The following is a 27,570-nucleotide window of genomic DNA, read 5'->3' as shown; positions in this document are numbered from 1 at the left end:
TTTTCTCGAGTTTCACAAGATCGTGTATAGTAAAGAGAAGTGAGAAAAGAATTAATTATACATAAGCCCGAGTTTCACTCATAAACATATCACAACAGTCACTGTACGTAAAAATTAAAACATTCAAAAGTTCCGTACAACAAAATTTACGCATTTTCTATAAGCTCTCAGAAGTCACCAGCATCCCGTCAATTAACCGACGAAAACTAAACGATTTAGCAGACGGCCGTAGAGCTACACCAACCAATTCCGCCTCCATATCTAATACGTACGGGCCTCGGACAGCACATGCTTCTCTCCGACACTCCGCATGCCGAAATTAATCTCCCTCAATACCGCGTGTCTCCAGCGCCCATCGCCGATGCTGCAGCTTCGTTTCCTTTGCAGCGCGTGGCGCGTTGTTTACGGCTCGCGCGCGCGCGCGCAAAGAGAAACGAGCCTCTAGCCGCCGCTCTGGTAATTGTCGGCACGCTAAAGAAAAAGTAAAGCGCGCCTACTCCGATGCCGCGGGAGGAGAAAAAGAACCGAGTTGCGGAGGAAGAAAGAGAAAGAGAGAAATAACGCAGCCGATGCTGGGCTGGATAGCGTTATAGAGAGGAGCTGCGACTGCGATGCACGCCATCGTTCTTCGCGCGACGCGACGTTTCCTGAGAATAGGAGTAGCGAAGGGTCAGCGGCAGCTCGCGACGGACTTCTTCTTCTTTGGGTTCGAGCGCTGCGTTTACGTACCGGGAACTGAGCTGCGGTGAGGTTTTGCGCGGAGCGAAGAACTCCGGAAGGAAAGGTCGTTTGATGCGGAGGATCGCGCGAGGGTAAGGGACGACGCTTGGCCTTTGGCCGTCAAAGTTTTGTCGAATGAATTTGTCGGCTGGTGCAGCGGTGAAACGGTTTTTACGAAAGTTTCTGCGCGATGTACTGCTACTTGATTCGGAGGTTTTTGGAGCGCTTGACTGCGATAGTTTTTCGCGATGCTAGGCTCTGCTTGGGTACTATTTCATAGCATCAAAGATGTTAAAAATAAATTATCTCACCCGCTCGTAAATATCTATCGTCGCACTCTGAATGAACTCACCTGAAACAGAAGAAGACAATCATTAGTCATCGTTTTATATTATTAATCATTGTTAATCTTAAATTACAATGCGCTTGCGACCCCACCGTATTTATGCAGCGTATCATGTTTCAAAAACAAAAAGCTTACAAAACGCGTGTTAAAAAAAATCGCGTTAAACTACAGAAACGATTCTTTGAAGGGGAGTGGACGAAGAAAAACACATCTATTCTAATTGCTTTAGCGGCATCGCCGACCCGTTGCATATTCATTGGGCTGAACGCGAAATATTGCAGCTACTGACGTTCAAACAAAAAGTCCGCAAAGAGAGGAGAGAAAACGAAGCCTGCGCTGCTCTCGGAGAGGCGTTTTTGCCAAGCCTCTGTCGCCACTTCGATCCGCGAGCGGCGCGTTGTCATTGCTTTTTCACTATATGAGAAAAGGGAAAAACGGGATTATACAGTGTACATTGAAGAAATTCATGATGTTACGCTGCAGATATTTCCAAAAACCGCACGATCGTCATTTTTTGCTAGTTGATGTGATAAGAACGCCTTTCAAAACAGGAAAATTTACAACGACGCGAAAGTCATCGCACTTCGATCTCTGAATGCGCCTTAAAAATAGGATTCTGTATATTCTATTCGCTTTACGCAATATCGGTATCTGTAAGAGCTACATAAATCTTCCGGCAAAAAAAACTCGCATTCACACTCGAGCAAGACGCATATCAGACTCGCACCAAGGCGCGTCAGTCTCTAACTCAATCGTATAAATTAGCGACTGCTTCCTGGGCTCAAAGCCGAGTCAGCGCGGGGATCGATTTCGTTGCAGTTTCTGCTGCCACGCAAGTATGATAGAAATCGGCGAGAACGTGAATGCAAACTCGTATCTGGTGTAGCAGTTCAAGATGGAAGTCGCATGATTAACGCGAGCTGAACAAAGGCTCGCAGCTATAGGCGGCATAGAAAGTCCATGTAGTTCATCTACATACGAAACCGCTGCATTGGGAGACTGGCTTGGCTTGGTTGGTACTCGACGTTATCGCGGACTCTTTCACGCTGAGAAAGATGTATTTGAAATCTACGTAACGGTATTTAATAAGAGGTTGACGTGAATTACAAAAACTGAAAGCTTTCCATTATTTTTCTTATCTTTTTTGAGAAGTAGGTAACAAGATCATCAGCGATAAGTGTCGAAGAACAAAGAGGTTTTTTTCTGCGGAATTCACAGAAATAACGACGGTTAACAGGTCTAAAGTGGATCGGCTAATTAATAGGCTATTGCCTGTCTTCGAAACTCTCATAAATTCATTATCCTAACCATAAGTTTCGAAACACTTTGGCCACTTATCGAGACGGTCGATCTAGAGCTGTGTAGATACGTGAATAACACTTAGCCGATCTTTGACCTCAAGCTACAACTGCGGTGGAAGCTCTTATTTTCAAGCATAGTAGTTTCTTGCTACAAATGTTATAAATTATTCAACACATCCCAATTCTTCTAGACCATTGATACGTATAAGCACAAAAAAAGAATACATTCAACTCATACGAATATAGACTTATGACAGTCGCTCTATCTTCGAACTATACTGTAACCCTAGAAGGAAGCAGCTAGACCGAAGGTAGCAGTGTATAAAAAAAGCAGGAAAGGTGGAAATCGAGGGTGAGAAAAAGAGAGATCGTAGGATTCCCTCGAGCAGAGCCGAAGCTGCACTAGCACTGTTATGTATATATGTGCGCGCGGCCACGGCGACCTCTTCGCCACCTGTCCGGCATCGTCGCAGCGTCGCGTGGGATGATGCGCGAAGGCACAGCCAAGTTTCGGCGCAGGTATAAGGAAGAAAGACGAATGCAGGGTGGTGGGGGAAAAGGTAAACCAGCGCGGGGGTGCGGAAAGGAAGATCCTGGGAATAATGTGGACTCGCCCACCCCTATTATTAAATGCGCCGCGTGAATATAATACGGTATATATAGTTATATAATATACGCGGAGAGATCGTTGATTCTCGAGTGGTTCGAGCCGTCTGCTGGGGTTCCCTTTCCGCCCCGATGAAACCTACTTCTGCTTCTTCCTCTCCTTCGAGTTTCGGGATCTTGTGAGAGCGAGAGTCCAAGGCGGAAGAAAAAACGAGTTTTTAAGCACACATATACCTATATATATAGTTCAAGGTGTTGAGAGCATATGGCTAGTGGATGGATATTAATTTTATTTTTCCCCTCGCTCGTCGATCGAGGATGATTTAACGGATCTTAATTGAGATAAAACGAAGGTTGGGCTTGAGAAATTGGGACAAGATGCGGCAGATGTATAATCGGATCTCTTACATTAGCACTTTAAAGAATCGCGCGATTCGTTCACGCCTTAATACAAGGTGCAGCAATATTTTGAGTGTGTCGTTTTTTCATTACTGCGTATAGTCGCAAAACAGGTTTTGTAAAGCTGCATCGTCTAATTTGTAAGTAAGGTCTCAGCGCAGAGCTGCCTTCTTATTTCAACGACAACAATCGCGAGACTGTATACCGTCCGATTATAATCAGGATCACACATCCCGAGATGTATTTTTTTATAGTCCATACTTTAATTTCCTGAAAATTTCCCAAGAAAAACGCTGCATCCGGACTGCTGGCTGCGTTCTCTCGTCCCGCATATCCGATGTCAGCGTTTATCAGCTTGCCAGCACTGCCCCGCCGGCATCTAACATGTTTTTTTCATTCGCTTCTCATAAGTTTCCTTAAAACAAGAGTGAAAGATGATCGGCGGAGATGTGTTCCACTTTACAGCACGGTCCAGCTGTCCGCTCGAGTTTTCCCTTGTGTGCGGGTGCGTAAGCGAGCGGCGAGTGTGTACAGGGAGGGGAGAGGTTCGAGGATCTTGAGGGTGCACAGGACGTACGCCATAGTGTATAGTGTGTATACGTTCGCTCGAGAAGGTCCTATTTCCGGGTTTCGTTCCTCCGCTGTATTACATATTCACGGCTGGCTGTGTGCACCTGGTAGGTAGTGTACACATGTTTCTTGCTTTCCTCTTTTTCTTCCTTGCGATGCTAATGTACTTACTACCGAGCTCTGGTGTTTTTCTCACGTGAGGGCACGCGTTCTTGCTGTTTGTTTAGTTACGGCGCAAGTGAACGTTTGCGAAGAGATCGGTTTCCTAATTAATATTTCATGGAAACGTACGGGTAAGATGCAGCCTTCTTATGTCTTTACTATTGTTGAGTATAAAGTAATTATAATCGCAGCGTTGAAAGATAGCGTTTACAAAAGGTCGTAGAAGAGTTTACAAGGCAAATAGCAGCTGTCCTGACAACGTGCATGCCGATGGGTCAGGTAGATTGGTCAAGTGTTTGTAGAGAGGTCGTAAAGGATTGAAAAACGATCCGTGGAAACCGTGAGAAATTGAATTTTACGACTCAGAAGTGAAAGAACTTTATGCTTCCGTGGTTTTCCTAGCTTCTTTATAATCAACTGCGGGATGGTTAATTTTTTATTATAGAGTGTTGGATTTTTGCTTAAATCTGACATAGTTTTTTAATTTAGAAATATGCGTAGCTCTAGGATAGTTTTATTTTACTATAGCTGGGAAAACCCCAAGCGCAGACGCTGCACCGAGTTCGTCGCCGAATTCGGCAGCGCATCTGCTCTTTTATAACGATAAACTTCTCGGAAACGCGGTCTGTTTGTTGCCTACGAAAAATACGTGCGACAAACACGGCAATTAGGGATTAAGAAGGAGCGCGTACTTCGCTGAGTGCGCCCTTTTTATGATACCCAGGTTGACCGCGTCGTCGCGTACCTGGATATCGGCAGCGTCCCTCCTGCGATCAGCCGTAGGACCGCGTTACCGAGGTATTGTAATACCCTCAGCGGAGGATAGCAGTTAGTTCTAACCGAATCGAGCAAGCGAGCAGTTGTCCAGTCGAACGCTTCACTGACATCTGACTACGCTGTCATACTCGTATTAATTTCTTGTTCTTTTTTTTGTATTAATAAATATATTCACCGTGAGAAGCTATACCCTGCTTGATTTTTATTTTCAACATAGAGAATTTACAAATATAGTGTCTCTCAATTTTAACAGAAAAATCACATAATTACAAATTCAGTGAAAAATTTGTGTTAAAAAATTCGAAAGAGCGTTGTATAGTTTTGAGTAAATACTTCTCGTTTTTGAGTCATCGAGTCAAGACGGAAAAACGGACCCATGTTCTATACAGCTATTCTCGTGGTTCGCGCAGTCGTGTCTCAATATTTACATGAGTCAAAGAAAACATGGGCCTTCGCCAGCGGAAAGATCTTGTAAGACGGAAGAAAGGGACCGGCGCGCATCCAAAAAGAAAGGAGACAGAGCGCGTCCTTTGTACGGCAGCCACTCGATTTTTCCGGAAGGATCTGAGTTCTGCGAGTCCTCGAGTGGTTGAGGCTTTCTTTTTTATACGACACGCGCGTGGCGTACGTAGTTGACCATGAAGTGACATTACCAAGCGACTATGCAGGCACGAGTACAAGTATTTTCCGAATCACAAACGGTTTTTCTACGAATCTCGGTTCAAGCAAGTAAAAACTTTTGATTACTACAGAGAACTGGTATAACATAAATAAGCAACGTAATTCCAAGATCTTTTAGAAGTATTAATTTTTCGTCGCCGGTAAGAGTATGGTGTCCACCTAAAGCCACACACGGCTCTTTCCGCCCAGCGCAAGAAATAGCCGCTAGGCCGTTGACTGCAAGCGGCAGCAGCCGTGGGTCCCACGCGACCGAACCCCAGTGAACACGAGAAAAAGAGAAGGAGTCGATGGTTAATCACGAGAATGATGGTCTTTTACCCGCGCGAGACCCCTTAATCAGCGGCTGATTCAATACGTCGCGCGGCGCGAGAACTGCGTTGCTCGGCTGCGGGTCCGGGGATTCGGCCAAGAGGGATAACATCTTGACTTTTCGAGATCGGCCGGCTGCTGCTGCTGCCGGAGGAGCATTCAATGTTCTCGGAATTAATGTCATGCGCAGTATGCTGGCTTTTCAGCTTTGCCTTCGGGGAATCGGTTTGACGTTGCTGATAAATCTGTGCCCGGCTAAAGTAATCGGTTTTTGTTGAGAGTAATTGTATTTATATGCTGTTGATGATTGAGCTGGTAAAAAAGTAATTAAATTTTTTATCGCCTTATATTAGTTAAATTTCCGCGTTGTAAAAATCAGCTTATCTATTGTTTAATAAGAAAAACCAATAAAACGATTTCATAGCACGATAAAATGTACAGCAGGCATTTGCGGTTACCGTCACATTCTCTTAGTGTAGAAATTATAAAAACAGTCGAAAAATACAAAAAGAAATCATTACCGCAGAAAAATAAATCCCCACCCATATGCACTGAAAAACGAAGAAAAAAAACGAGCTCGCGCGCGCCTTTATCTCTTTCTCTCGCAAGCTTCTCGTCTCTCCTGCATCGCGCAGCGAGGTCTTTATGCTGCTGCAACGCTCGCTTGCGATGTAAATAATTATATTCTCGAGGCCCGTGAGCTTGTGTTTGTGTGCGCGCGCGAGCACGCATTGCACTGTATGCTGTGCAGTGTGCATGTGTGGTGCTGCGCGCACCGTATACACCGCCATCGCCACTGCTGCACAACAGGTATATAAGAGGAGTAACTCTATACGATCGCGCAGCTCTCGTGTGCGTATACGACGCGCGCATTCACGTGCACGGGCGTACATTATCTCTGCAGCGCAGGGACCCGAGCGGAGAAAAAGCAGCTCCGGCACGCATCGCTTGCCATACCGTATAGCACCGACCGAACTACAAGATGGAGCTGAAATGCAAAGTTATGAAGATGCGCTTGATGGCCATTTATACTAGTTCTTACTTTGTTGCTTTTTGTTTGGTAAACACGTCTTGATGTTTCGCTCGATTGATTTTTAAGGCCGCTGCACAATGTGGAAGGAAATTTGAAATTTAAATGATCTTCATAATAAACTTTGATGTGTGCTCATTAAAGCGTCGACACATTAATTACAATGTTATTCGCGCTATAATATATAAAATGTTCATGCATAAAATATATTTTGTATTTTGCGCGTCATTTATTTCACATTCAGTTTTCTTATCTTGTGAACTTTTTAAACTTTCAGTTGCAAAAACTAGATCGCGAGACCTTCTCAGCAAAAGAGTATAGTGTTCACACCACAGACAAGTCACGCGTTTTGTAATGCATGCAGGTATTCCCATAAAAAAATCCATCAATCTTTGTTAGCAAGACAGCGACAATTAAAATCGGCCTCCATATTCGATCGAAGCCGAATTTGTCTTCGTCATCATCCATCTGGCTAAAAGCCGTCATCCCCCATCGAATCGAAAAGCTCGCATCCCAACACTAATGTACAAATACGCACAACACACACATGCACGAGAAGAAAAGCGTCATCCTCAGGCGGGGATCATCGTCCGAGGAATTTCGGAAAATTAGCCGGTATGATGCAGGTCGGAGCACGCAGTGTTACGTAAAGAAAAAAAGTAGCCACTGAAGAACCCAACCAGCTTATACGGGAAACTAGCTTATAGGCCACTACAGCCCCGAGGCAGCAGCGTGCGTGCGAGCTGAAAAAGATCATTTGAAAACGGCCGCAGCTCCGATGTTTGTGTCGCTTGTTTCGCGGCATTCAATGCTACCGACTTGAAGTGGTCCGGTAGAGGTACGGCCGGCATTGTTCGCCCCCGCCCGCCTCTTCTCCTCCGACGACGACGACTGTAGCCGTCCGCGCGCGATTCTCTCGCTCGTCATTCATTTCGAGAAAAAAGAGGGAGAGACGCGCGTGTAACAATGACGTGATGGAAGTTTCAGAGGAGGAGGGACGTGGTAGCGGAGATCGCGAGAGATTTTTGGGATGTTGCTCAGGGCTGTTTGTCTCCGTGTCGCAGGAGGAATTTTATTCGTTTCGAACCCTTTATTGAGGGATCGATAGAGAAAGGTTGTCGTATTTTTGAAAAAATAGCGCTTTTGATTGTCGTGTATAGAGGAATTCAAACTGCGCTCGGAAGAGAAAATCGTAAAATGTTTGCTCCGTAAACTGTGTAAAGAACAAAACGAGGACGTTTAGAATTCTTTCAAAATAGAGTAGACCGATTGAAGCAATCAACGCGTCACTCAAAGTTACCAAATTTGCGGTTAGAAAACCATCTTCAAAATTCACGTTTCCAAGGAGCACAAAAGACAGCCCGCGCAATTAAATAATTTTTTACCCCTCTCGAATCAGCATATACCCGCAGGACCAGCGCCAACGTTCGCTATCATCAGCCGTCTCGAATAATCGTCCTGTTTTCTCGAAATTCCCGTCAATATCTCGACACCGATAATTACGATTCACACAACGGTGCGGCGCAGCTCGCTCTTTCGCTCTCTCGCTTTCAAAGGGGGTAGAGAGATCTCTCTCCTCTTCGGGGAACTTCCAAGCCATCGCGGAATAATGAAGAAGAAGAAGAAGAAGAAGAAGAAACGTAGTAGTGTACACTCGCGTGCTACTGCGTATACGCGCGTCTTTCCCATAACGGGACTGCGAATGGAGAAGCTCGCGGTGAAGAAGAAGAAAAAGTCAAGAGAGCGACGCGCAAGAGCTCTAGGATTGATTTACGCGTTCGAGCTCTGTGGCTGTTTATACTTTGTTGTTTGTGCTTTCAGTGTCTTTTTGCAGGGCAGTCGAATGATGAACTGCGGCGTCGTCGAGCACTCGTAACTCGCTTTCATGTGGATGCTGGATGTTTTAAAAACTTTACGGACCCAAACGTATTGCTTGTGAATTATTAATGAAGAGATTCCTCACCACATTTGCACTCTTTGTGTAATTCAAGATTCTTCGATAAAAATAAACTATCTCACAAAAAATACTTTCCCGTAAACAAACCATGATTCATTGTTTCGAAGTCAACGTGGGAAATTATAGGATTCGCACGAGTGTAAAAATGTATGGATGAAAAAGTGCTGCGAGATAGGAGCTACATGTGCGTTTTACGTCAAAAACATCGCAAGGCAAACTAACAGGCACGACGTATATCCGTACACATGGCCCTCGTGAACGTGAGTGTACGTTTTTTTTTCATTTCTTTCACGAGACAGTAACAGAGTGAGGGACGCGCGAGTCTTATCGTTTTACGGTGCTTATAGGGCTCATACACAAAGTGCTAAAAAGGAGTACATCAAACGGTTTTTGCGGGAAGACGCCTTTGCTGATGAGAGCTTATGTGACGAATACGTCTACTTCGGAAAAACGCAGGCTAATTGAGTGGGATGAAAAGAAAACTGTTAGACGCGTTGTTTCCAGTCGTTATCACGATATTTAGCCAAGTAAATATAACTTTTGGGCTGATCAAATACATGCACAAATTAACCAACTTCTGACTAGTCCGATAAAAATAACAGCCAAAAGAGATCTAGTTGTGGTGTACGAAGGAAACAAGCAAAAGTATACAGAAAAAGATAGGAGCGTTGACAAGTCCGGTTCACACACACACACACAATGCAACAACAAAGTGCGCTGCTGATGCGTCGTCGACTTGGCCCCGGGTTTCGTTCCCACAGCCGCGTTGGCGCGCGCGAGAGAGGGAAAAAGAGAGCATCGCCGGCTGAACCACCGAGTATATGTAACGCTACACCGTCGACGATGGCGATGATGAGAGAGCGAGCAAGTTTCGCTTACTATGTGTGCGTGCATGCAGCTCTCGCTATCTTTTTCGCTCGTGTGACGCGCACGGAACCCTGCCCGCACTCTGTCCTCAGGAAATTCTGCATGGGTGGGCCCAACGGCTCTCGTTTTTCGACACGGCGAAAACAGAAAGATACTCTCTATGGAACTCGTGCGGCGATTGTAGAGTGAACTGACGTTTCACGCGAATCGATACGATTGTCTCTCACCAATCGAACATCTTGCAAGTGAAAATTTCATCGCTAGAGTTTTCTACAAAAAGTGACCTTCATGAATGAAAAGCAGCAACGTATAGCATCAGAGTCTTACACGTGTAGGCGAAACGCCGCGAGCATCTGGCCACGAAAACGGCGCTCGTACATCCGAGCAGGAGCAGAAGACCACGAAGAAAATTCTATATCGCGCAGACACAGAAGTAGCAGCCAGCCGCATCGCGAGAGCTTGAGTTACCTGCTCGCCGAGCTGCAGTATCGGAGGCGAGAGAAGGGCCCGGGCACATTGTCGCCGCGCTCTTTGTACTCGGAAGCTGGAGGGGGGAGCTGCGACGGGCCCAAAAAGAGGGAGAGGACCTGCGCCTGTTTGTAGGTGGTGCTGAACTTGAGAACTTGCGCGTTTCAGGGTCGAGACGCACAGAATACTAGCAGACCAGGTGGGGAGGAGGCGCTTTGTGGAGCGAGAGATGCGAGCACCTTGCGCGTACTCTGAACTGGCTGGTGGACTGCTGAAGGTTCGAATAATCTGCACAGTATGAACAAAACGTCACGGGTGCGAATATCATACATTGTGTATAGGTATGCGCTCATCGCAATCGTCCCAAAGTCGGGCCGAGCCAGCCACGCCTTGAAATCCCTACACACGAGTCGGTCATCAGAGTGCGGCTCGCTCGAGCCGAACGATGCACGTCGGATTTGATCGGAACTCAAGAACGATCCCCGTAGCGTCGTTCGCGCAGCTAGCGAGTTGCTCTACCGTACAGCGTCTCGCGTGGACGTTCACCTCTACGGCTGAGAGTCGCAGTCCCTCTCTTCCCTCGCTCTCTAGAGTATCCCGCTTTGGAAGAATCGCGAGCTCGCGTTACGTATCCGGGGACATATCTGGGCTGCTGCGTGAGCTGCGCTACGCAATCCTCCGAGGAGCTACTGCGCACAGCCTACCGGTTTTGATCAACAGTGCCAACTCCGTACTGTACAGCCGGCGACGGGACAGAACCGCAAACCGAACGGATATGCCTCGTTTGTTCGCCGGCGCTGCAACTGCGCTTACGGGTTCACGGCGCGGAGCTACGCTGCCTTGCGACATTTTTCATCGAACAATATTTTCGATCGATCGTAACGAGTCGTCTGTCGTTCGTTCGCGATGACGGACGCTCGGAAGAAACGATGATTTATCGCGGAACACATACTCGCGCTCAAAAACCCGTCCGCAGCCGAGGGTATTAAAATGAAAGAGGCTGGCTCGCGGTCGCTGTAATGCTAACTCGAGAACAAAAAGCGCATCGCCGCGATTCCTACATAGTGTTTTCTTTAATGCGTCGTCATAAGAAGCAGAAGAAACCGGGCGCGTTGGCGCAATACTCACATTTCCGAAGGACCAATCCGGAGACTCGAGTGGTATGGGAAAAAAGCGAGCTGTCAAATTACTCGTACGGCAAGCCAGTTCGCGCGCGGTCTTTTATGCGCGATTTCGCGCTCGCCACGGAAAAACGCACAGCCGTTGCATAGTCGGATATAATCGCGACCGCGCGGCGCAGCGATGAGCCCGTAATGAGGCAGTTTTTGCGGTCTTTCGTTCGAAGGCTATCAACTCCGAAATGGGGCTGTGGATGTATTGCTGCCGCGCGCGCGCGCGCGCGCGAGAGAGAGAGAGAGAGAGAGAGGTGGCTTGAAAGAAAAGCTGACTGGCTGGCTGTGCGATGGCATGAAAAGGGGAGGCGCGCCTGAGGATTGTTAATAACGATTTCTTGCGCGAGCACTACCGAGGTTCTTTTGTGCGCGCATATCAGGAGCTCAACAAATCGTCGTCTGATGATGACTCGGGTCGAAGTATTCTCGGATTACATTCGCCTGATTGCGAATTAATTCGACGCTCCTCAGGAGCTGGTCACTCGGATCATAATGCAGCTTTCTCGCACGATCGGGCAGCAGAGAGGAAATTTTCCCAAAAAGCGCATTCTCGGAATCCGTCGAAAGTCCATTACTCCTGTACAGCCATCGCAGCGCGCTGCTCTTTTTTACGTACCGATCTCGCGAGTCCTTTGTGCGCGCTCACCCTCGCAATCTATAATAACTCCCGGCCGCCGCGGACTCCCTTTATTTCCCGCTTCGCGCTCGCCGCTAAAACGTGTAATTTCGAGGACTGCAGCTCGTCGAAGACACAGGCTAGGCTGTGCACAGCGAACGAAACGGCGTCTCCGATTACGCGCCGACTGCGAAGAGGCTGCGCTTTGCGTAGCGGCAGCGGCATCGACATGCTCTGCGGCTCGTCTCGAAGGAAGCGGGGGAGGAGAAAAGAGCGATGAACGCTGGCGCTCATGGGAAGAAAAGGAAGGCTGCTGCCCGCGCACGTGATAGGAGTGAAAAGGTCGAGTCGCAGAGAGAATCGGGATGAGGTTCAAAGGCGCGCACGATGAGGAGGATATGTTATTGAATCGAGGGATTCGGCGGGATGGAGACGACTTCGATGAGCGTGCGACGTTTTAAAGAATTCTTTCGGCGCAGAAAAGATCACTTTGATTGGATAATTACGTGCGCGTATTCGCGATGCTTGAACGAATCGAACTATTTTTATTCGGATATACTTGTTTCGATTTTCTTTGTACACAAAGCAAAGGAGAGGTATGAGTTAACGTATGCCAATTTCGCGCCACGAACAAATTTCCTAAGGCAAAAAGCTTGGGCGAGTGCAGTCGCCTAGCGCAGAAATATAGTAGCAGCAGCAGCAGAAAAAAAAAGAAAAGAAAGAAGCAGAAGAAGAAGCAGAAGAAGAAGAGAGTACACATACGCTGCAGCATAAGAGAAAGAGAAAGAAAGAAGAAAGGAACAAGGAGGACCGGTCCGAGCTCTCGCAACATGCAATCTTCGCCCATTGAAGACGCGCTGGGAAACTGCACGGTTATTATGCCTCTCAATGGGATAGAAGACGAAGAGCACGAGAGGAGAGGAGCCGGAGAGAGAGAGGGGGGGGGGGAGAAGCAAGAATGTCGAACGCGTGCAGTGGAAAGAGAATCGCGAGATACACGTATAGTAGTCCGTGCAGTCGCGGGGTGTATTCTTTGGAGCCGCGCGCGGATTGCTCAGCGCTGCACGCGATATCGCTCAGCTTTCTAGGGGACGACGAGCCCGGGGCCTTCAAAGTCAGGGTGAATATAATCCACGAACAACCGAAGAAACCGAAGAAGCGGCGCGCGCAATCAAACCACTCACTCGAGCCACGTATGTAGCACATTGCAGCTGGCTGCAGCGACAAGTGCCACCAGATTCACACTCGCGAGACGAGTTTTTCACGCTTCCCGCGAGCGTGTACACACAGCCCACGCGCTCGGCGACAATTTCTCTCCGCAAACTGCATAGCCGTGACTAATCCGAGTATGCGCGCGGCGTGATGAAAGCAAAAATTTCTCGAGCCCGCAGACGCGCGACTTTCCTGGCGCGCTGCACTAACTGTGCTGCTGCAGACTGTGTACGCAGAGAGAAAGAGAGAGGGAGACGCATCTTGTCGTCGTCTGGCTTCTCTCCGCGGGCGTAAGACAGGATGCTGACAACTCGATTATCGAAGCGACGGTGTGCACGCCTCCATTCAGCCGAAAGCGTGCACAAAAGTCTCGTTTGGAATGCTTCAGGCAGAGGAGCTGCGATCGGATAATACCTTTCGAAGAGGCTCTAATGCGCAAGGAGAAAGCTCACACTTGCGCTCGCGCGTATGGAGAAAAGGAGCGAGTGCACGGTCGGCCGCTGCGAATTGCTCGGCCGCGATTATTGATTCAATTGAGCGGACGCCGATCCGAATCGCCAGCGATGTCTTTGCTGGATGGCTTTCAATTGTTTCGATATGTAAGACTATTGCTCGACTCGCTGATGGAATATTCGCGGGCCGACGAGACGTCTACGCGCGCACGATTGCGACTGCATGAGTTACTATATAATAGTGTCTATCGAAGTGTAAAAATACCTCCACTGTACACACGAAATTTAACGATTTTACATGCGCGCATCAGAAGGTACAATGCAGTGCCGAGCGCGAAAGAAAGAAACATCATCTCTCGGCATTGAATTCCGGGCCTATACGAGCGCCTCCCTCATCAACCTCAATTAAACTCTAGCGTCTCGCAGTTATACGCTCCGGCTTCGCACCCGAGGCGCTTCATCGCTCGACCAGCAGCGGCTTTTATGCGCGCACGCGCACACATTCGCATCGCGCATCGCTGTGTATGCGTAAGCGCTTTAAAAATATCACTGAAATCGAGTGAAATTCTTTCCTTTCTTCGCGTTCTGATTTTTCACTGGATGATTTACTTGCGAGATTCTGCTGCGTTTAAACTTGATTCCATTGAGAAGCGAAGTGTAAATAACTAAATAAATTAGATCGATATTCGAACTGGCTTCTTTGCGTGACGCCAGAAAACAAACACTTTTGAAACGTGTTTTGTGAAAACCAGTTTTTATGAACAAAGACACTGCGTTGAATGAAGACACTGTGCGTTTTAAGCCCAGCGATGCAAGCAACTTTGGTAGAGACCAGCAGCATGAGCGACCAAATAAGGTAGTTTTTCTAGCATTGGTACCTAATGATTATCATGTCTTTTTCAGAATAGTAATACTTCATCGATGCAATCTCGGACGCAATACGCATGCTTGCTTGGTTTTTGCGAACAAAGCTATAACGGCTTAACTATATTTGTGAATAAATTTTTCCAATAAAGGGTCAAACAATGTAAACAAAAATTAGAAAAAAAAGCAAAGCGACTTCACACTTTATCTGGCACCTTATTCTGCCTTTCCGAACGCACAAGTAACAATGCGAGACGCGACAAAAAAGCGTCCTCTTTTCGCAGGCCATTAAACCCCAAGAGACACGTGAAATTTATTACGCGCAGCAACGAGCCGTGAAAGTGTTACGTGCCTCTCGCGCGCGAGCATCGTTCTTTCCCTATGGTCTAATCTAATCATCTCTCCCTTTGACTCTTTCTCTCTTGAGTGCATCCTTTGCTTTTTTTGCCACGCGCAACATCCGTCGCTCATCTTTTTCCCCGTCTATACGCAACGACACCGACCGCTGCAAAAAAGCAGTCAACATGCCCGTATAGGAACTTTCGGAAATCGAACAAAGCTACAAAGCCAAACACGCCGGCAGATAAGCGAGCGAGCACCGAGCGGCCCTTTTGAGGCTGATTGCACGCAGATCAGCCTCGAGAGGCTAATGACGGAATTACCTAGAGAGCCAAAGGTCATTGAAAAATCAAAGGGTCCATGGGAATGCACAACTCTTTTCATGCCGGTTCGACGTCGCGCACTTGAGAAAAGGCCAACAACATCCCTCGACAGCGAGCGCGACGTTTAATGACACGTGTGGCCCGGAATAGCGGGCGCGGATTAGCGCCGACTGAACTTGAATGCCCGCGAGAGAGGGGGGGGGAGGACACGGAGGAGGATAGATAGGCCGAGAAAGAAGGAAATAAAAAAGCGCGCTCGCCGCCTTTGAAAAGCGATCGGTTCAATGAGCGAATGAAGGAGGGGGCCGCTCGCGGGGGCTTTGAACTTCGCAGGGAGACCGAGCGAGCGAGCGAGTCTCCTCGCGAGAGGAAAAAGGGTCTGTCGATCTCCCGCGCGCGCGCGTGTCCGACTTCCGCTTCTCTCTCGGCGGCGTCCGGCTTGCCTCCGGCCGTCTATAAAGAGCCGCTCTTTCTCTCTCGGGGGTGTAAACGGAGCGTACATGTGTATCCGAGAGAGAGAGAGAGAGAGAGAGAGAGAGAGAGCCGATCGAGCGCCCTCGCAGTGTGTTGTGGGAGCTCTGAATGATGGCTTGTTTACAGGCCAGCTTTTGCAAGTGGGGAATGCAGTACGGTAGCTCTGCAAGACATCGATTACGGGAAGCGATTAGCGTGCGGAGAGGGAAACCGAGTTATTTTTGGGTCAGAGGAAGCTATATTCGCCAAAAGTGATTACTCGTGGATGACTTATTGTTCGAAACGAAGCGACCTGTCCGATCGATTCCTGTTAAACTTACTCGTAACGAGCACTGTTGCAAGATATTAAAAAACCAACCACAGGCGGGCTAAGCGATTTCCGACGCATAAGCTGGCAAAAGGCCAACGCAGCGCACCGGCGAAAGAAAAGAACGCCGCGCGGAGATCACATTACAGCTGCGTGCCTGGGTCCGCGAATCCTTTGAAATGAAAATGACTTTGATTCAGTGGCCTCTCGCCGTACAGTCGATGTGTTCCAGCACGCCGTGGCAGTGCGGTACGCAAGATGCCGCGGCGCAAGAAGCGGGGATCCGCGGGTGTCGAGTTCTCTCGATCTCTCAGGGTTTACGCGAGCGCGATGCGATGCGATGCGACGCGTCGAAGGCTGCCGATGGCTCCGACGAGAGAGAGAGAGAGAGAGAGAGAGAGAGAGAGAGAGAGAGAGAGAGAGAGAGAGAGAGAAAGCTTTGGATCTGCACCTTTTTACAAACTGGAACTTTTTGCTGGAAACTTGCGAGTTTTCTAGCGATTTTTTACGCTCTCGGTTTTTTTCGATCGCTTCGAAATCAATCTGTTTATTTATTATTTTTCACATAAAAATATTCATATGCGTATCTTTTCAAGAATCAATAGAACCCTTTCGAAAAGAAATTACACGTGGGATATCGCATTCATAATTAATTCGGATTGACATCGATTGGAGCGAGTGCACAGAAAAATTGACAAGCGCAGCCGAGCTCGTGAAACCGTTGCTTGAAACCGCAAAGTCCGTCGCATTCTTCGTGCGGCTACGAGATGGCCGCAGCGATCGAGTAACGAAAAAGTGCGCGGAGCGTCTCCCTTTGACACTCATCTGGCGAGGCAAAAGGAGAGTGACTCAAAGTCGCTCGTGTGAAACGAGAGTCCGCATTACGATGAAAATTCCTGCAGCTTCTCTGGATTTGTCTAAGCTGTGATGCCCGGGCTTCGAATTCGATTTTATGATTATTATAACGAGACCGGCGCATAGAGTGCCTTGTTCTTATAAGATCTGCGGGAAGAATTCTTTGGCTTACGTTTTCTTTCTCTTAGCTATGCGAGTATCGGGTTAACGTATAAAAGTGATATTTTAAGCACAGTGAGGAATGTACAAAAATTCATAGTAATATATGCACGAAAAAGAGTCGAAAAAAGAAATTATAGGATGCGAGAGCAGTACACACAGAATATCAAGTATTGGCTACATTTCCGTCGCGAATGATGGATGAGAGCAATCCGCTCGATCCCTGATTCCCTCGAAAAAAAAAACTAAATCAAACGACTCGCGTATAATGAGGGCTCGTTTTTTTCTCTCTCGACACAATCTGCGCGACGGCACTTCCAAGGATTTCCGGCCCATATTCATATCGATTTTTGCACGATTCCGAGGATGCTCACGCATCAGAAGGCTCGGTAATAAAGACACACGGGCCGAAACTGGTTCCCCGATCGGCGGAAGTTGGATAAAAAAATCAGCGCCTCCCGATCCAGTTACACGCACGCGCGCGTGCGTCGGCAAATAAAATATTTCGAGTCTTAAAGGACGCGCGAGCGGAAAAAATTGAGTCACTTGCAGCTGGCTCGTGGCAAGAAATACACAGACGACAGGAAACGAGCGCTGGATTGTTTTCTTTTGCGGAGCGCAATTAACCTCCGCTGCTACCTATATACACATGAGTCGTGCCGCAGGTTTTATTTTACGCGCAAATCTGCATGCATAATGCTGCGAAATAAAGCCTCGATAAGCACATTTTTTCAAGAACGAATAAAAAATGTCTCAACGAAAAATTTTGTTGAAAGCCTCGAGTAATTTCACGTACACAATGCGTTTCATACGTAATTTTTTTTAATCATTAATAGACAAACGAGTTTGCCATTGATTTCCGATCCAACGGGTAATGGGAAATTCGAAAGAACTGGATAGTTACGGCATACCTCAGCGGGTACTCGTCAAGCTCATTTCCAGGCAAATTACAAAGTGCAACGAGCCAAGCCGCTGTCATGCAAATTGGAATTTCTCCACCAACGGACCATACTTCTTTTTTTGAACGTGAAACGACTATACAGCTACAGATAATAGAGCTTGTATTTTTACATCGAGTTAAATGACGGAATATCTTTTAAAAAATCTTCAAGAGTAAAGTGAAAACTCAAAAATCTTGTTTTTTAAAAACCCAAATTCTTTGTACATAAAGCAAGTCCATGTCGCACACGCAGAGAGTCGATCTCCTCTAGCGATACGAAAGAACGGAATCTCTGTATACGACCTCTGCTGACACTACATAGAGGCAGAGTTCGTGAAATCTCGCATCTCTCTCTCTCTCTCTCTCTCTCTCTCTCTCTCTCTCTCTCTCTCTCTCTCTCTCTTTGGGTCGCGCCAGGTTGTACGCGTATGAATAACCGAATGAATGAATGAATGAATGAATGAATACACGCGGACGAGCAGCCACCCCCGTTAAACCTTCGCGGCGGGGTGCCAGAGGCTCTCTTCCTTTCTCCCGAAATGGATTCCGCGCCCAGGATTCACCACGCGCTCTCTGCGCTGCTGCAGCGTTGCCAAGTTTTCTCCTCCGCGTACTGTAAATACTATACGGCTCCTCTTGCCTTCTGCGGCTTTCTCGCCGACTCACTTCTCCGATGCTTCTTCCCTGCGAGCCGAGAGCTGAGGAATTTTGGGTCTTGCTGGTTGTTCTGGATTTCGCTTTTTTTTCTCGCGTGCGCGGATCGCGGTATCTTTTACTCAACTTTTGATATCGCGAGCGTGTAAACTTGAGCGCACACCACGTTCAACTCGAGCAATGAACATATTCGTTATCGGTATTTACAGCAGCCTCATTAACTCGATAGACATCGCCGCTCGAGATTTCAAAATAAAAACAAGACAACGAAACAAAATGCAGTTAATACCTGCTGTATAAACTAATTAATGAACTCGAGCGAGTGAACATTCCGGAATTTCATCGACGCCGGCGAGAGAGTTCCCTGATGCCGACGAAAAAAGAAGCCCTCTTCCGATGTAGGCCAATAAAACGCGCATAGCTAGCGCGCTCCGTAAAAATTACAATCTCCCGCCTGCATCGGTCCGAGAGACAGCGAGAAAATCCACGCAACCCTTGCTTGTCGAACCGGTCGTCGTCCACGCGAGTATGCAAATGAGCTGCGCTGCAAAGCGGCCGAGACAAAAAGGAGGAAGAGCTACGAGGGACTTAGATACACAAGGTTCCTGTCGTGAGCGAGTTTTATTTGTTGATTTAAAGGGATGCGTGCGTGCGCCGATCTCGGGAATACACGCTGCTGCTGGTCTTTCGATATTGAGTCGATATAATATATGCACAAAGATTGCTTGCGTCACTGCTAAATTAAATTTCTGATACGAAAATGTGACATGTTTGGCACGGAAAAGTAATAAGAACGTTGCGCGCATCAATGTACACCCGAAATTCGTGATTAATATTCGAAGAGGATGTCGAGTCATAAAACTCAATATTTCATTGTTCGACGTTATATATATATATATATGCACCTGAGCAATTATTCGATGTAATCTACGGAATACAAATAATTTGCAGCAATGTCGAAAATATGATAATGGCAAGACTATAAAAAAAAACGCCACTACCAAAAGTATGCGGGCTATTCCTCAGACAACAGCCCATAACACTAAAAAGCATCGCGCGCGTGCACCGCATGCCTTCTATACGCATTCGTGGGCTTAGAGATTCGGCAGCCGTATCATTTCATTAGGCCATTAAACAATCAGTTGGATAAAGTAGGGCTGATATACCAACACATATGTATACAGACATGAAATGCACGCGGGTCTCGCTCGTGTCGCCTCTCGGCGACATGTAGAAGGCCGCCGCCGCCGAGCTGTCGCAGCTGTGAACGCGCGCGCCTCTCGAGTCGTCCCTTGTAATTTATATTATATCGAGCGCAAGGCCTGAAGTCGCTATGGCCACTTGTCGTGCTTACGCTACTTTCTTAGCCACCTTGCATGTGTGTGCGAGCTCGCGCATCAGCTTGTGCTTTCTAGCGCCTTTGTATGGCCAACCCGATGTGCCCAGATATTTCCAGTTTACGCGAAGAAGATTTTTTCGGCAGTGTTACAAGACCGTTGTTTCGAAGAATTTACACTGAGAAAGATATATGATATTAAAATTTACTACATATGCAGGAAAAATTACTATATTATATAGTAACGGACGGTTATACTTGCTTTGTATTAAATTTTACTATCTCAGGTAGTAATTTCTATACTGAAATGAAATTTTTAAAATTTTAACTTTTTTTTTGCTAGGCAATTTTACACGCTTATTCGAGTATGATTATTATTATTATTATTGATATTTAATGCTGTTAAGTGAAAGAAATAAATGAAAGAAAGAAATTTTTCTGCGGCGACGGGAATTGAACCTGGACCTCTGGAATGAGAGTCGAGCGCGCTGACCACTTACCCAAACAGTACTGTTATGTACTAAATTTTAAATCTGATATATTAATCACATTTACTCATGGGTTAATATTAATAATAAATTGACCAAAATCAATAAATAATAGCAGCGAATGATATTTTATTACTTAATAATACCAGATAAACCAAAAATTATAGATTTTGGTCTCTGATTACTGCATAAATCAACTTTATAACCTAAAATTCTGACACACGGAGAAATTCTTAAAATAATTTTTACTGTATAATGTGGTAATTTCTAGTAAACACGTAACAAATTTTAATATAAGTCTAACAATTTTTACTATGAATATAGTAAAAATCGTCATGGAGCGAGTATGACCTGCTGTTACTATCTAATATAGTAATTTTTCCTACATATATAGTAAATTTTAATATATAGTTCTCTAAGTGTAACTGCGTTCTTTTTTTAACCAGTTATGGAATGCTCTCAATTGGCCAAGCTTCGTGTATCGTTAGGAGAAGCAATTCGTCAAATTTGATTTTGAATTCTCAGTCATCGGACGATCTTGGATATGAGCCATCAATTAGCAACTTGGCCATCGGTCCCTCAACGCCAAGAAAACTCATCGCACTTCCTAGAAAACCGCTGACGAGTCGTGCCCGTGTTTTTTAAAACCATAACTCATCATCAGTCCAGCGGCAGATCGACCACCAATACACGCAACTGGACGTCAAGTAACTTCAAGTGATTAAGCGCCGTTCCTCCGCCGCCGCCGCAGAAGCGGCAGAAACAGCATCCATGAGATCAATATGACGCGTGACGTTCCCACGAATCGCACGAGAGAATCCCGCGCTAGTGGATGTAGTACACAAGTTGTGGATCTCTGAGGAAGACTCGTGAGGCTCTTGCGGGTCAACATCACTTGAACCAATCGCCGATGACGGACGGTCCGCGGAATGACGCATACGAGCCGCGAATCTCCGAGTAATGATTCGTGTATACATTGTGTTGATGGTAGTAGGCAGCGATGTTAAAATAATATGTAAATCTGTTACATACATCCAAGTTACGTGGTGTCACACAGATCTGTGCATATCAAACAGCACAATTTCGCAGTCCGTAGAAACGAAAGTGTGAAATCATCACTCCGTCGTCGAGCAAAGCTTAACGAATTCACGCTCTAGTTCTAAATAACGAATCACCGGCGTAATTTATAGGTTGGCTCAAATTGTTGAGCCAATGCACTAATACCCGTCGTTATTCTTTTCTGTGTTACACTTAACTCTCTAAGAGACGATAACAACGCATTCTGTTATTGCATCGTTGACTTCTTTGTTATAATTTATAATTTTTTCTTCAAACCAAATCAACTGCAGCATTTTGTGCACTGATGCAGATTGAATAAGATGACGGCTGTAGCGTGCCACGCGTCACTGTAAGCGCACGTATTTTTCTCTCCTATTTATCAACGACGGCGATGACTGCGTTACACTTATTCTCGCGCGTCGAGAGATGATTCAAATTTTTATTGTTCCTCCCGAATGATGCGGCTGCTGCTCGCCTCGCGCTCTTCAATAGCTCGCTCGCGCCCGCGCGCGTCAAGTGACTTATGGATGCTCGAGTTTGTATATGTACAATGCATGAACGCGGAGCGTGATCTCGTTCTCTATTATCGCGGGTGTCGCGGGTCGCGTCCTTTCGGATGCTTTGACTATTTTCGTTGATGACGGGCAACTAGCGCTGCCGCTACTACTATAATGCATCGTTGCGTCAGTCATCGTTGATTAACGTTTTTTTGAATTGGTTCGCGCGGCTGCGGAGCGTCTAATTCGGATCGTAGTTTTGGCGCTTTTAATACACGCTTTTACTCGCAGTTTCATCTGGTTTACACTCGCTGAAGGTTTCGTTCTCGGTACACGCCAATAAATTCTCTTTGATCATAAACGTCAGCTTTTCAGCCAGCGCCCATAAATACAAACGAGTTTCGCGAAAATAAAAAGCCGGTGTAATAGCTTCGGCAACAAGCTACTTCATTACGCTCCGGCGGAAAACTCCGGGTCAGCACGTTCACCGGCCACGCATTTACATGCGGCAAAATATACGTGCGCCAAAAAGAAGAAGAAAGAATACACGATCAGCGCGGCCCGGGAGGAGCTCGCTATATCACACGATCGTAACTTATCGCGCCGACTGGACTTTAGCTGGCAGCCTGCAGTTGCCGCAGCAATTGAGCTATCACTATCTGCACTTGCAGCGTTACGGGCAATCAGGGTCGTCGTCGAGTGCACTGACGATACGTTCAGTTCACCTTATAGCGCATTGCGTTTGCGCTCGCGCGCTCTCTTTGCATGTTAATCTCTTTCCCCTTGCCCCGCTTTGAAGTGTGCAGCAGCAGCAGCAGTGTGTAATGCGTTTGAGCGAGCTCTCGGATTGAAGTACGAACGACCCTTGCTCTTGAAACCCATTCCAAGCGCGAGGTTTGTTCACTTTGCTTATAATAGTCTTGGTGAAAGTCCATGAATCTGCGAATTGTTCTGGATGTCGAACAATCGTGAATACGTTACGTATGTATTTATGTGGTTTCTTTTTTGAGAGTTGTCGCATTTTATTGCTCATGTTCATTTTATTGCTTGCACGGCTCTTTTTAGTGTTATGGGCTATTGTCTCAGAGGAATAGCCGCACTTTTGGCAGTGGAGTTTTTTATAGACTTGCTATTATCATATTTTCGACACTGTTGCGAATTATTTGTGTATACAACAATGCAGGCAATCGGCGCCTAAAATTTCTAGCCCATCTTAAAATTACAAGCACGATCGTTGAACTGATTAAGCAATATCCTGCTTCATGAAACAATCAGCGCTCATATTCTCTGCACTATTTCAATACCGATTTTTACGCCGCGTTATTAGACGTCGTCGTCCTGCATCTTGTTCCTCCGTCGCATCCATCACGATTCCAGACGATACACGTTCGCCTCGAGCTTGCAGTATGGACTTGGATTCAGTCTTACGCTTCACGCTCGGCTGGCTAGCGTCGCCGCTCCTCGTACCGCTGCAGTAGCTACACCTATATGCGCCTTTCCTCGCGACTGACTCTGCGCTCCGCCGTGCACTCGCAGCCAATAACAACAGTTGTTGCGGAGCCGCGGAGAAAGGAGAGAGGCGCGCAACGAGCGTAAGACGCCGATGGCGCGCGGAGTATGAGCGAAGCCTATAGTTCGCTTGCGACGTAGATAACGCGCCCGACATGGCGAAACGATCGAGAATATCAACTATATATTTGCCGAGTTTTCTTTATAAAACAGCGCGCAAGAGAGTCATTCTAAAGATATTTTTTTGACTCATCGTCCGCGCATTGTGATCGCTACCAAAGACCACCTCCACTGCTGTGCGCAGGCGTGATGGACGGCGCGCACTTTTTTCCAAACTTTCGTCACCGCTTTACCGCTAGGCTGTAGGCTAGACCAACTCGTCGTCTCGCAGACGTGCAATTAGCGTTTTATGCTTAGACTCGCGTGTTGTGGCTGTGCGAGGACGCTGGCATTTTGCTGCGGCCAATGGACTGAGGAGCCTTTCATACATGTACACACGATATAGGTGTTTCTGTGCGCAAAGATTTTGCAACGTGGAAAAATGGCGCTGCTGTGTTAACAGTTGTGAGAATGAGTTTTATGCAAAATTATTGTAATTTTACGGCCGATCGAGCTCCCGATACAAGAAGAAAAACATGCGTCTTCTCAATGCCATACGATCGGCGGAACGCATCGGCCCGCGTTCAGCGATAAGAAGCATTATAGTCAGAGTATAAAAATTAGTGCGAGGAATCGTAAGCTCTGATTCCGTCAAAAGCGCAGTATGCAAAGAGACAATCAGAGAATACCTCTCCAAACCCCATAATCCTTTCTCCGTGACACGGGCCACCCGTACGCTCGCGCTCTCCCATCGATGCACGGCAGTGATCTTTCAAGGATATCTTCATAAACTCTAAGCCCAATAGCTTCGACCGGGACGAGCCGTAGAGATTCCACTCGCGCGCGCTGCGATGCGCGGTCTCGCTCCATTGTGTATTTCCCGCTCACGAGTTCCGTGGCTGCAGCCACCACAACGCAGCATTGGCCTGGATTCCGCGCAATGCTATGCTGCGGCAGCGTCGGGTGAACCGATCTCATTAAAGGCCTAATTAACCGTTTAACAAGATATATTTAACCCGCGTGTGTACGAGCCTAGCAGCGACGTCATGTGTTCCCGGAGTAAATAGATCGCGGGAATCGCTCTCGTTCGCGCGTTACGCGCGAGATTCAACCGCCGCGACGAGTCTAGACGAAACGAGTGCGCGAGAGGGTATATGGAAGGACGGAAGGAGTCCTGTTACATTGTGTTGTGGAGGTGGGGGAGTATAGTAGTCGCGGATCGGGAGTGAGATTTTTGCGCCGCTTCGCTGCGGCGCTTGGAACGAGCTGGATCGAGCGCTGTCGTATTCGCGAGATTTCAGCTGCACTGCATTCTTAATTCTGTTTAGTTTTCAGCCATGAAACGTGAGAGAACAAAGTGGAACGGTATATTACGAGAGCCTCGAGTTGATCAGAAAGATGCCTCCGATTATACACTCGCTATTCTCCTTCCTTATCGAGTGTTTTTTATTCGCTTATCAGATAAACACTCGTGTTCCTCATCGCTAAAATTACGAGTCTCTTTATCGCTTATGCCGATGGAGAGGAAGCAGAACGAAGGCTTTGTTGCTGTGCGCGCACAGGTTGTATACGCGCGCAGCAAATTTTCCCGGAATTCTAATGCACTGTGGCTGCGAATTTTCCAATTGGCACGTGCACGAGAGTGGCGACGACAATTGAAACGCGTCCAAGTGTACTGACTTTTTTGTCCATGTTTGTGACATAGGTATCTCGTCACGTTTACTAAACTAAAAATGTGACTCATTCATCTCGCATTTTTTTAAGCAATAATTTTCTCGGAACGCGCATGATTCCGCGATTCTCAAGCTCTCACTCGGCCATAGTATACAATAATGTAAGGGGCCGGAGGACAAAAAATCAGAGCGAAGAGATGCTTGCGTGAAAGAAAAAACAGCATAACGAAACCTACCTCTTTCTTCGATGACGCTGGCGAGGGTCAGGTAGCTCGATGTCGCGAGCAGCAGCAGCAGCAGCAGCAGCGCCGGCGGCAACAGGTAGCGGTCGCTCGCCTGGCCCGCCATCGTCCTCTCGCGTACCTGTGTCTGCTATGCCGGAGGAGGAGGCGGCTCGAGAACAAACTTTATCTCGCTCGTTCTTTCAGGATCTCGCCGCCGACTCGGGCCGACGATTCTCACAAGGCATATCCACACTGCGCACTCACTGTTTCTCGGCTTTCGATTTCAAGAATACGCACACGATTTTCCCGATCCCGTACGTATAATACGTAACACACTCGCGCACTGTAAATGTACCGCTCTGCAGCTGCCGAAGAGGCTGCGCGCGGGGGCCACCTGTTGAAAGTCTCGATCACCCCGGCTACGAGTGACGTACCTGCTCGGAGCTGCACGTGAGGATTCGTAGCTGTCGACGCGCCATTGGGCTGCAGTTTTTTATTTTTGCTGCTTCGCAGTAAACTGCAAACGAAATTGCGAACTATCGTTCGAAGGTCCAGTGTTGCTAATATAGAGCACTTCCACTGCTTTACTACACGGTGTGGTAAACAAACACTGCAAGGCACTGTACTATACGAGTAATCGTCACAAGAAAAATTCAGTCGACACACAAACGCGAGAGAAAACTGCACACCGAAAGTCCCGAGAAAAGGTCGAGGTTTAGCTCTGTACCCCGCACAACGGCGTCACGCTTGCAGAACTCCTCGGCCGCGGCTATTTCCACTCGCGACTTTCCTCTGTTTACGTTCTCCGTCGAGAGCGGAGTCGCGATGCTTCAGCTCTCACACGCGTGAGAAACGGCAGCGCGATCGGCAGCGAGTTTGTCTCCGTAAAAAAAGCGAAGGGCAGACGCGCGCGGCGCCCTTTTCTCTCTTCTCCAGTAGCGTCAGTCCTCACTGGCGCGCGCGCGGGCGAGCGGGGAGACGCGATTCACGAACGCACAGAGACCGGTCCTACTCCTACGCCGCTCGAGCGAAGAATACGAGCTCGTGCGCGGCAGCGGGCCCAGCGCAGCCGTAGCCTCCTACGAGTCGCACCGCTTTGGCTCGACGCCGCGAGCTGGCGCTGCAGGCTGTCGCTCTTCTTGTGCCGCGAGCCGTTTTGGCTCGTGCGTATAAAAGGCCCTCTCGCTGTACTTACCTGCCTGTATACGCGGGTTTTGTTCCTGAAATTCCGAGGGTAAGGTAGCTTTTCTCTTGTCTTTCTTCATAGAATGCTGATGCGTATAGCAAGTTGAGTTGGAAATGAAAACCAGCTGTGCCTTGGGCGGCACAACGTGTACTTTTTAACCGATCGTTTGGTGGTGTCATATTTATTGCTTGTGCGTGCATACCTATGTATAAACATGTAAAAGCTTCCCCATCTTATATTTTTTAAGCCGGAAAAATTTTCAAATAATTTACTTTAAATGCATATATTGTGAACTTATTTTTGTTCCTTACTTACATGGCTTCAGTGAGCTATAACCAAAAAATAAAGGAGAAAAACATTATTTTCATTGTTTCAGGCTAGTGTTTATAACGAGCTTGCTCTCCTAAAGGCTTCACTTCTACAAAAAGGGATCACAGAAGCTTATGCGAAGTTATTTAAAGGTGTCACAATTTCAAATGGTTTTATTTGTATATAACCTCTATTTACAGATCTACTCTGAAATTATCTTTTGCTTTTCTTTAAGAAGAGATAAAATAGCCCCTCTTGTAATGCAGACTTGTATAACGGGTATACAAGCATAGCTACAATTCATTCACTTTTATGATGATTTAGTAAAGATATATCTTATAAGTAGGTTTAAAAATTGTACCTATTAATGTTATTTCAACTATTACAGATATTATTGTAACTTGTAGATCATAAAAGTACGTTAAATAGTTTGTTTAAACTGTATACATTCAATAACATTCTATTAGAACATAATAAGTGGCTATTTGGGGACTGCATCAAAAATGCATTTTTCACTTTTATCCGGTAGCTGACGAAACACCTAACTTTGTTGATTATGATGACGGGCATGAAAAATCAAGTCAATATTGCAATCAATAGAAATCATTCCAAGCTTTTTGACGTATTGAC

General features: G+C 46.9%; 1 protein-coding gene across 2 annotated transcripts in view; it reads right to left on the bottom strand.

Annotated features, from left to right (window-relative positions):
- Positions 1-26,486, bottom strand: part of LOC100118970 (epidermal growth factor receptor) — a 147,646-nt gene extending 121,160 nt beyond the window's left edge. Inside the window, exon 1 of one of the 2 annotated variants that reach the window (XM_001602780.5) lies at positions 25,458-26,486. In XM_001602780.5, the coding sequence (XP_001602830.2) occupies positions 25,458-25,569 (112 nt within the window). In that variant the 5' untranslated portion in view covers positions 25,570-26,486. The remainder of the gene's footprint in view (positions 1-25,457) is intronic. The other variant, XM_032596659.1, reaches the window with a different exon arrangement.
- Positions 26,487-27,570: the final 1,084 nt, after the last annotated feature.

The sequence above is a fragment of the Nasonia vitripennis genome, chromosome 2 (genome assembly GCF_009193385.2).
Source record: "Nasonia vitripennis strain AsymCx chromosome 2, Nvit_psr_1.1, whole genome shotgun sequence".
NCBI classification, from domain to species: Eukaryota; Metazoa; Arthropoda; class Insecta; order Hymenoptera; family Pteromalidae; genus Nasonia; species Nasonia vitripennis.
The sequence above is the reverse complement of the archived record's forward strand: the minus strand, read 5'-3'. Positions and strand labels throughout refer to the sequence as shown.